Source organism: Pholis gunnellus (genome assembly GCF_910591455.1).
Source record: "Pholis gunnellus genome assembly, chromosome: 16".
Classification (NCBI taxonomy): Eukaryota; Metazoa; Chordata; class Actinopteri; order Perciformes; family Pholidae; genus Pholis; species Pholis gunnellus.
Window position 1 is genome coordinate 12,975,508 of NC_136543.1, and position 10,914 is coordinate 12,986,421.

Sequence of the window (10,914 nt, forward strand, 5' to 3'; positions counted from 1 at the left end):
TTTTTTTTTTGCATCCACGGAGATAAAACCCATAATAAAAATCAATCAAATGCCCATACTGACGCGGTTTTACCCAGGCGTCTGCCTTTTTATGAGATGAATTAATGACCGGCGATGCGCGCGGGAGAGGAGCGCTGAGCAGGGCGCCGGTCTGTAGCCGTTATGAGCGGTGACAGTTGACTGCCCGGTAATCCAAGTGCGTCTAACTGCCTCCCGTTCACACGGACGAGCGTGAGGTGGTGGAGCTCCTCCTCGCCTTATCTCTGTTTGTGTGTTTCAGACACACGCAGCTTGTGCGCGCTCCGTTTGGAAAGCGGCATTGAAACAAACAACACATTTAAAATGTATATACAACTGTGTTTTTATGTGAAAGTCGTGCGTGACTTCAAAGTGACCTCTTCGTTTTGATTACCATATTGTTTTATGGATAAATATCTTAAATAATATATATATATATATATATATAATATATATATATATTACTAATATAAGTAGCGGCCAAAGGATTTGTGACAAATCGCATCATAAATTGTTTGTTTATCAAACTGATTCTCTAGTCTGATCTTTTTGTAATAAAATTGTCTAATGATTAATGTCAGATTGTGTCAGTTTCTGCAGATACCCTTAAAGATGTTAATGTTTTCAATCAAATGAAATAATATGCTTGAAGTGTAACTTGTGTCCCACCAAAAGTTAAATTATTTCATAAAAATGTCTTATTGCATTCAATCCTTTTCGCTCATTGAAAAAAGTAAAACATCTACAAAAACATGAATATTTTGCGTTTTAGAATTGTAACTGCTGGTGCTGGACACACGATGTCTCCCACTTCACTGAAAAGTAAATTCTCCACACCACACTTGTTAAAGTTGTGATTGGCTTCCAGTTGGGATGTCACAAAATCATTATTTTAAAGGCTCTCTGTGGAGTTTCAGACCTCTAGTAGCGCTGTGGAGCTGTTTTACAGTCCTATGGCGTCACACTTTCCACTGATCACCAGGTGGCGGTAACACAACAAGATAACAACAAGCAAAGACATGAAGGAAGAAGGCTGCAAGCTAGTAATCAGGGATGTAAACAATCTGAAATAGTTAAAAACTCAGCTTTGCAAATGTTTTATGGGTAAGGACAACACACGTGTTAGATCACAACAATGCACATAATGCTTAATTATTGGTGAGTAACAGTGAATGTCAACATAACTTAAACTTAAAATATTTGTTAGCGCCTTTAAGGTGAGCACAGAAAAACTTCACCTCTTCTGCAGATCCGTTTAGCGTCAATGTGTGTTTTTAAGTGGGGAGGGATTGACCTAAAGAGTAACTCTAAACAAGATGCTGAATGTCTAAGGATCTACTTTGTAGTGGAATTATAATCAGCAGTGGTGGTCCCTCCAAAAATCACAGTGGCCATAATTCAGGTAAGATGGAAACACAGGAAAGTATTTCTTAAATGCTGTGACAATTATTGATAACTGGGGTTTAACAAGACCTCATGATGCTTTACTCACATTAGCATGGAAATTAAACACCCATGCTCATCATTTATTTAGGGAAGCTTCAGACTGAGATTTCCACTGGACAACTGGAAAGCACAGAGAGCACAAGGCACTCACCGAGCAGTTTATTTCCTTATTATAGACCTGGTAATTTGATGCCTAGTGAACACACACACATTCACTCTCACTCTCTCTCTCTCACTCTCACTCTCTCTCTCTCTCTCTCTCTCTCTCTCTCTCTCTCTCTCTCTCTCTCTCTCTCTCTCACACACACACAGACAGAGAGGTCAGTACATGTTGCTGCATACTAATAAGACATTATAACAGTGAAAGACATTATGAGGCTGTCATCTTTAAAGCCAGGAGATCTGCAAACACACCAGCAGAAAAGACAGAACATCCACGGGGGAGGAGGAGAGGAGTGGACAAACACAATCTACTTAGAAATGTTAGTCATCTTCTCAAGCTGTAAACAACACTGACCGTGTCACTTACATTTGACATGCACGTCTGCACCCACAAGTTAATTAGATTAACCCTATAATCACGCTGTATAATGAAGAACGTGATTTGCCAGCAGCACTGATTTCTGGACAGGGAAAGAGAATCGATTCATTTTTTTTGGATCGTGACAGATTATTCACACCTCGTTAAAATTCATTCCGATGCTACAGTCGTGGCATGAGTCCGCCCACTTTGAATGGTCACATTTGAAGTTGTGCTGCAGATGGTATTGCGGTCAGAGGACACTTCCACGACAAAGCGAGTCCTCCTCGCTGAATCCCCTCATTATGGTCGGTTGCGGTGGCGATGGATGGTGAATGAGAAAAATGGAGCTGGAGGGGTGCCTGTGTTGTGAAACTAGAGCATAATGATACCGCAGAAAAGGGCCATGCGAGTTTGGTGCCAGTGTTGGATGTGTCTGTGCACAGTTGATAGGACGTCATTGCAGCACATTCTGGCATGAAGGAATGTGATTTTTTTTTATTTTATCTCGGTGAATTTAGGAACAACAAATGAGGCTGGACTGATTGTTAGCCCTGCAGATGAAAGACAGTGGTTGTATTTAATCTCAATAAAAGAGAGATCATGATGCAGTTTCTTTTCTATGATTGTTTCCCATTTCTACAGTGATTAGAGAGCTTCAAATGGAAACAAACCCCACTGTGAACCAACACGCTGTTTATTGGATGATGAATAAATGGGTGATGTCATCCGGAGTTGAATTATTGACTGACTCTGTGGGTTCCCTGAGTGTTTGTCGGTGACATTTCAATCATAAATGTCTGCTTTTAGGATTCCAGCAGTGTCTCAGTAAAAGCTCCGCGGCTCCTTTCCTCTTATGTTTCTATATGGAGCAGCTTCACAATTTGTCTTTAGGTGACATAATTATTTTGGTCTTTGCTGAGAGATTTTGCTGTACAACTTTATTGAAGCCACATTTGTATTTCAATTGCAGGGTAATATGTTTGGAACAACATCTTAACAACAACAAAAAACAGCCTCTCATTAACACTGTACACTGTAAACCTGCAGGACCAAACAGCAGACAGGCAAAGTGACTATAGCTGCTGAACATATAGTGGGACTTTGTAAAATATCAAAGTTATTGTCTTAGCACTGTGGCCAGTTGGTTCATATTATTCTCACACATCGTAATGCAACAAGTACAGTAAGCTCATATCCTTGATCAGTCAGCAAAAGTATATCCAGTTGAGTTTGCAGCAGGTTTCACAATAGACAGATTATTCTTCACCTCCAGTTTGCATACACCATGCGTATTCAGGAATGTTCAGCTCTCCTGTTCAACGTGGGCAGCATGTGTTGGGTCAGCTTTTTTAAAATATATATTAAAAACCCATTATTAAGCAATACCAATTGTGCCAATGTGCCACGGTGCACATTCTGAGAACTGCTGAACGGGAGCATGATGTATCCGGGAAGCTGGATATTGAAGCTTACAGGTGCAGAAGAAGAGCAAGATGCTCCTGCTCGAATTCAAATATTTTATTTTTATTTATTTTATTTCAGCGCTTATTAACTGTGCAGGAAGAAAAGAAAAGATCTGGCTTTGGGAAAAAGAGGAATCTGTATTTGTTTGTTCTGCTCAGATCACTTTTAATTATCCCAACCTTGATGGAAAAGGATTCTGGCACATTTGCAGGAGGGTGAAAGCAGTAGATTTATTTGCAGCTATGAGTCATCTGCTGTGGTGCGATAGTATTGTCAAACGACAAAAGCACAATAGGTTGTTAAAGCAAAGACCTGTGGACAGAGGGTAGGATTTAGTCAATATTTTCTTAAAACAAAATGTTTAACTCATACAATAGGTTACAAAATAGTCTGTCATCACAGAGACTGTAGAAATTTATATTCACCTCCAAGAGTCAATTACCGCACCAACACGGGAGCCAAGGCAGGGTGAAATTACATCAGGACTTTTGGAAGGTAGTGAAATGACTATTAGTAAACCTCTTCTACATGCACGTGAACAGGCAACACTCACGTTGACAAATTCATCTCTTTCTGTGTGCATTACTCTGCAAATCAATTGATAATCTGCGAAGGCTTCCTAAACATCCCAGAAGCAGAAGCATGGAGCTGTCACAGCTACGTGTGTTTGGCAGCCAGATGGACTGTGAAGAACAGCCCAGATTCACATCATCAGATGCATCAATCAGTCTTCGGGGAAGAGGCGGTGGTCTGAGATGTTCCATTTTACCCTACGGAGGGTGATGGATGTTGGGGAAACGGATGCCATGTTAGGGCATGACATGTTTGGTCTACAGTTTAAAAAGACCACACCCTGACGGACAAGAAAGACATGTTAAAATATAAATTCACTTCAATTTGCATGCTGTGTACTGCTGTGATTTAATGCAGCAGAGTACACGTATTGCAATATACATCTAACAGGGATAGAGATTATTAACAGAAAAACATACTTCTGTTAGATGAAACAGACAAATGCTGTGAATTTTGATTTGTCATGAATTCATTTTAAGAAACATTGTGAACATTTACACCTAATGAGGTTTGTTTTCAAGAGCAAAAACAAATGTACCCATCAAGCTTAAAGACGGGGCTGTTTTGTTTGCTAATTATATCACAAAAAGCTATAATGGATTTCCTGTTTCTGGCATCGAGGACACTGACACAAGATGAGTTGGTTCTATAAGCCCCATAAAAAGGAGAGAGGAAACTTGTAAACCATGTAGCTGGATCTCCACCCGGAGGTTTTGTAGCTCAATTCAGCAAACCAGATCCACCCACAAACAGATTGTGGTCGAATGCATGCTGCTGAGTCAACACCCGAGCTGCGTTGCGTGGGTTGCTCCAATAGTCCGAAGTGCAGAGTGACTACAGGTGGCTGCAAAATCTGTTGTATCTGCAGTATTCTACTTTAATTGCAGCAGTGAGTAAACTAGCTAATTTACTGCCAGGTTTGACACTAACCTTGTTTTTGTGTTTGTTTTTTTAAATAGAGGATATTAACACTTGTACTCTAAGATAGATGTGTCAAAGTTTTTACTTGTTAGATGTGAATCTGCCACCAGGGGGCGCAACTCACACCATCAGTATGCTGAGGCATCTTAGAAGCAGTCATTTGGTATAATGTTGAATGTTAAATTAGCATACCGGTGCTTTATTTCCAGTAAATATTTAGTACTTAACAGTAAAAAATAATACAGAACAAAACAGACATTATGTACTTTAAAGTCAGAATTTTACTTTGATAACAACTCTTAACATCACAAATGAATCACCATTGAGACAAAATTACAATGCCTAATGTACTGTAGCTAATGAAATAACCAGATCAATTCATCTCAAGCCCTCTGGACTACATCAGATCTTTTACAGTCAGTGTTATATTGCCACCAATTAATAGTCCAAGACAGAGCCTTGTTATGATTAAAAGTTAACCAGCTGTGTCCATCTGTACCATCTCACATGTTTGTCATGTCTTTTGATCATTAAAATATAGTGTAAGAGTATGTTGCTTCAAGCTGTAATTGAACTCAAAGAAAAAGATTTGTTACCATAATGGTCAGTTTAAGTATCACCTGCAACAGAAAAATAGCTCATATCTTAATAAAAAAAAGAAAGATGCTTCATTTTCATGAACCACTACTGACCTGAACCGGATGTGATTTCTTCACCTTTTAAAATACTTTAACTTGTATTTTTTTTAAACGTTATTAGGATGAAGAGTTTACCTTAAAGAGCAATAAATCAATAATAAAGCTTCACTGCAATTCCCCAAAATCCAGCAGTAGTGATGATTTTCAGGATTATTTTGCTGGTTGCAGACTGTTTGGATGACATCCTCTCTCATATCGCTATCGAGTATGATTTAGTTTGGGCTCTTAATAGCCAAGGGCCTAGCCTAACTTGTATTGCTATTTATACCCAAGCCAGACGGGCGAGCAGTTTACTTTGATATCTTCCATAAATATTTATTGTCTGAAAAATCACACAGCGCTTCAGCTATTCTATTATAGGGGGTGGAACAAAGCAGGGATTTAGGACTGTTGGGATATTCTTGAACCAAGGAATACTTTGAATTAACAGCATCTTTACTTTAATGGCGTTACAGAGCAATTTGATTTCTCCTGTGTTACATGAAGTATATCATCTGTGAAAACTGGTATCATTGATCAGAGAAATCTTAGTTAATAATTGAGCTTGGGAGAAAATGTGCACATTCATTAGCTTACCATGTTTTGTGCATGGATCCATTCCCATTTGTACTTATAATTGAGAGCATTTTAATATAATTGCATTATAATTCGTTGAAGACATTGGGAGGCTTACGATTCAGTTTTTGTAATGCTGCAGTTTCCTCTCCTCTAAACATACAGAAAGGTTCTAATGAACCTGCCACCGCCGCGTGATTGCTTCCTTCCTGATTCAAGGCTATGCAGAGGCGACCCAGACAGACTCGAGTGCCTTACAAAGTATTTCCAGATAAGGAGGGAAGACAGCAGCATTAGTAAGGACTGAAGGAAGCCTAGCGATAAGTGAAAGTGACTGTGAGAAAATGAAGGAACCAGTCAAGCCTGTTTTGTTTTTTGTTTTCCTTCGGTAAAACAAATGAAGACACCCTTGAAGGTTATAGCACTGCTGTGGTTGAAGACATTTTAAGCAATGCATTTTAAATGAATCATTGAAATAATATTATCAGCACCATGAAAGTACAAAAGAAATGGCAGGATACTTCATACAATTCCGTATATTTTTATCAAAATAAATGTTTGTATTGCTTATACAACACATATTACACACATACAGTATCAAAACACACAATCAGGAACATTAGTGCAGTAACAAACTTCATTGAAATCACATTTGAAGTAGCTCATAAAGCATTACAAAAAAACAATACAGTGGAAATGTGTGTACGTGCTAGTATGACTCTTCTAGTAACAACAAAGAAGAGCTGGTCAACATTTTGGCATAAAACAGTCAGTTTGGTAAGTTTCCATGAAGGGCTTGTCCAAGTGAGAATCCCTGAGTGTCAGACGTCTACGCCTGCAAGAAAGTGATCCGATTAAATCTATTCCGTCTCATGCGCCGACCTTTGCCGTGGCCTGTGTGTTTCTTCCCTCCTGGAACAAAACAAAAATGTGTTTAACAACTGATTAGCATAACCTTTATTTATAATGCCTATACTTCTATAGGCATTATAAAGCAAATACAACGTTCTAGTCAGATTTCCCTTGGTTTCCCCTGACAATGAAATCAGCAGAGCATTATTATTTATCATTGACTTTCTAACCTCTCTCAAAATTCAAACCAACAAGTGGCTCTAACTGGCAATCCAAACACCGTCATTACTGAGTCAAGTCTGCAAATTCCACTCAAATGATCCTCTCCTGTTATTGTGTACGGTGAGCTTTTCACACACACCTGTAGCACACACGTCCATGCAGTTCTTCCTCGAGACGAAATTGTTGCTGCTCCCTCCGCAGCCTGAGTAGCTGAACTCCTCGCACATCTTGCTGGCTGTGTTGTAGTAATACCGAGGAATGGAGGCTGAGCACCTCCCTTTGTCCAGAGGGTCCAGGCAGAGCATAGGAACAGCTGTGAAATGAGACACAAAGCCCAGTCATCATCTGCCAAGAAGAGTACCATCAGAGTTTTTGATCGCTTTAACCATTTTCTTATGTCTGGAATATCTTTATGATGAGACATTCTTTTCACAAGTACCGAATGTATTAAGATATTTCTCAGAAGTGCCCCTAAATTTCCCACGGGACGCTTGTTTGTTCCTTCATTCTTAACAATATAAATCTTTACTTTTAGAATGAGATCATGTCTGGTATCTCAGTGTTCATCGCCACGTCGTCCACGCATGCGGAGATGCCAGTAAGCATCACTTCGGGATTACTTCAGAGGCAGCGCCTCAAAGTAAATACGCGTTGTACTCACTTTTTCGTGGACTGCAGTACTCCTTACAAGTGGCGAGGTCTTGGAAGCGATTGGAATTGCCATGGCAGCCACCGTAGGAAAAGGACTCGCACTGCATGGTGGTCATGTTGAAGAAGTAGCTGCGAAGCAGGGCGCGGCAGGGTCCCTCCACTTTAGGAAACCTGCAGATTTGGGGAACCTCTGGGGGGGGGCAGAATGACAAAATGTGAGTTTGGGATTAGATCGTGTGGCATCCTCAAGTGTTTGTGCACCTATTGCGCAACAATAACTTTAACTAGAATCTAGATTCAAATATACATTTATGTTTTTCTTAGTAGTCAATGTAAGCCTTTATCAAATATGGAAAGTAACGTTTTTTTTCTGACTTGTTGTGCTTTGGAAAAAACTAATAAAGACACCTTTGAAGTTTATATGCAACACTAGTGTGGTTGAAGATGTTAAGCAACAAGTCTTGAGTTAATTATTCAAATAAAACAATAGGCTGCATGACAGTACAAAAAAATTGCAAAATACATTTTGAGCGTAAACTAATAATAGCTAATAATAGCTGTCTGAGGTGTGCAAATTCACCATCATCTGAAGTGTATGCTCAGCACAGAGAGGACTTACTTGGGATTCTGAAACATGATTTATGGCACTCCTGATAACTCCTGAAGTTATTGGCATTCCCTTGGCAGCCTCCGTAGTAGAAATGCTCGCACTTTTGGGTGATAGTATTGTAGTAGTAGCTCTCAATTGCTCCTACGCAAGGTCCCTCGTCCACTTGAAGGAGACACGCGCCTGAAAGCAGCAAAAAACATTGTCACTGAAACACCAATAAGCTTTACGCATCGCTGCGCGTGACAGCCGCCACACTGTCGATCTGTAACGGGAGCATGTCTCACGGAGGAGGTCATATGATGGCCAACAAGAGGACCATCAAGTGTTATTTTTTTTGAAAGTTCGGTAAAATACTGAAGAAACGAGAGAAGTTGCTGACATATCTACCTTTAGGTGACAACGCCAACACGTTGTAAACCGAGGAGAAAAGTGTAAACAGCGCTAATATGCAAAACTCCATTGTTAAACTTTTGCTTCAACTGCAGTCTTTGTCCGCTTTCATCGCAGCCACATCCACTTTTATAGTTGAGTGAAGTGTTTCCCATGGGGAACTTTAGGGGCGGGGATCTAATGACTCATTTTCAAACTATACAGCGAAACCAGATTAGAGTGGTGATTAATTCATAAATGACCTCAGAGAGGCTCGTTTTTACGTTGTAATATCGCCTAGAGAGGTGTTAGTAGTGACTAAAAGCCACATTCAACGCTATTGAAATAACAAAGGAGGAAGTTGAATTCCCAATGTCTTCACTGGTCACTTATGGTCACTTATGATGGTGATGGTGATGGTGATGGTGGTGGTGATGAACAGAAACTACGCAGCATCTCTGTAATTTATTCACAGGGATTTGTTTTTATCATGTTGTCTCGAGCATTCTTGCCAAGATCCCATCACACACCTGTCTGACTGGATCTGACACACACACAAACACACACACACACACACACACACACACACACACACACACAGACACTTTCACTCAAAGCACTGTTGCCTAGTTTCCAGCCTTGTAGTCGATGTTATCTTTTGTTTTGCAGCAGCCACCCAGAGTCTTTCAAGGAAACAATAATGTTGTGCACCACTAAACACTCAAGGTCCCCATTCCTCAGACTAAAAAACAGCATGAAATGTAAGTATATATTGCACAATGAAATGTAGCTTTGGTTACACAAATCTGTATGATTCCATCACACATTTGTTCCATCTAGTGTTAATTATTCTGTTGGAAAACTGTCGTGCAGTCATGCTAAGAATAATGAAGCGTCTCCATCTTGACAGGCGGAGGCTAAATACAGATTAGCCGTCTTATCAAAGTGACCCGACACATGAAGCACCACCCTTTAACCGATTCCTGAATATGAGGAAAAGCAGAGTCAAAACAGCCCGAATCCAAATTTAATCAGCAATACAGCTTCTTGTTTTAAATATAATTCTAAAGAAGCCAAACAGACACCTGTGTGATTCACCGTCCTGTTTGATAACATGCTTCAGGTAATGTCTTGATCATACAGTGGGGCCTTGTTTTAATCAGATTAACGGATTAGGATTGTTTACGCAGATTACTTTATAACCCAGAATGAGGGAGAGGACCGGGATTCTTCAGAAGGATTTCGGGGGTGAAGGACTGCTCGCTGTAAGCATCCGTAAGTATTTATATTACTTTAATTAAGTTTTGTGGAGTGTGTGTTAGAATACTTTGCGACCTTTTATGTCATATGGCGGTGAAGATTTATCAAAACATGCTGATTGTTTTCTTTTTTGACAGAGAATGCCGGTCATAAACATAGACGACCTGACGGACAAGGACAAGGCTTTAATGGAAGTAAACCAACTAAAAAGTGAAGTGAAACTTGAGAGGTGGTTGGTAAGTTGACATGTCAGTGTCTTTATTGTTTTCAAAGATACCAGTGAATAAATTCAGTTTTCAGACTTTTATCCAACAAATAATAATCGTCATCTTTATACAAAGTACAGTTCATTTAATCAGCATCTCAAACTGAAATACATTTCTGGATAAGAGTGTCTCAACACATTTTTTGTCTGATCACTTCAGACATCTAAATGCTGTGAGGAAATCAAGGACTATATTCAGGCTGGAGTGGATGAGGACACCCTCGTCAAAGGCATTTCAGAGGAGAAGAACCCCTTCAAGGAGAAAGGTGGCTGTGTCGTCTGCTAGACTGGACCCAAGGAGCTTTTCATATCTGAGATTAGCACCCAATGACATTCTCCCTCCCCTTATCACACGGATTTGCAGACTGAGAATACTAGAGAGACATAATAGATAAAACCTCATGTGGTTCCCATGTAAACGATTCCCTTTCTTCTGTACAGATGTGTAGCCTTATAATCATAAGACTAAATAAATAAAAGTTGTATT

General features: G+C 39.8%; 2 protein-coding genes across 2 annotated transcripts; one reads left to right on the top strand and one right to left on the bottom strand.

Annotated features, from left to right (window-relative positions):
• Positions 1-6,724: 6,724 nt before the first annotated feature.
• Positions 6,725-9,030, bottom strand: tfpi2 (tissue factor pathway inhibitor 2). Its single transcript, XM_079176518.1, has 5 exons — positions 8,921-9,030; positions 8,543-8,713; positions 7,934-8,113; positions 7,412-7,585; positions 6,725-7,110 (listed from the first exon to the last, which is right to left on the bottom strand). The coding sequence occupies exons 1-5, from the start codon at positions 8,991-8,993 to the stop codon at positions 7,028-7,030; spliced, it is 681 nt and encodes a 226-aa protein (XP_079032644.1). The 5' UTR covers positions 8,994-9,030; the 3' UTR covers positions 6,725-7,027.
• A 1,062-nt stretch (positions 9,031-10,092) lies between these two features.
• On the top strand, positions 10,093-10,713 carry gngt1 (guanine nucleotide binding protein (G protein), gamma transducing activity polypeptide 1; the record flags this gene model as incomplete). Its single annotated transcript, XM_079176290.1, has 3 exons — positions 10,093-10,177; positions 10,300-10,398; positions 10,588-10,713. Exons 2-3 carry the CDS (start codon positions 10,303-10,305, stop codon positions 10,711-10,713), a joined length of 222 nt encoding a protein of 73 aa, XP_079032416.1. The 5' UTR covers positions 10,093-10,177; positions 10,300-10,302.
• Between the last annotated feature and the right edge of the window lie 201 nt (positions 10,714-10,914).

Bases quoted from the DNA above. Each gene is read 5' to 3' on its own strand.
- tfpi2 (XM_079176518.1), bottom strand. From the start codon at position 8,993: ATGGAGTTTTGCATATTAGCGCTGTTTACACTTTTCTCCTCGGTTTAC. The intron at 8,114-8,542 runs GTAAGTCCTCTC...GCCCCCCCCCAG, and splicing joins ATCATGTTTCAGAATCCCAA to AGGTTCCCCAAATCTGCAGG. The intron at 7,111-7,411 runs GTGTGTGTGAAA...GTTTTGTTCCAG, and splicing joins CATGGACGTGTGTGCTACAG to GAGGGAAGAAACACACAGGC.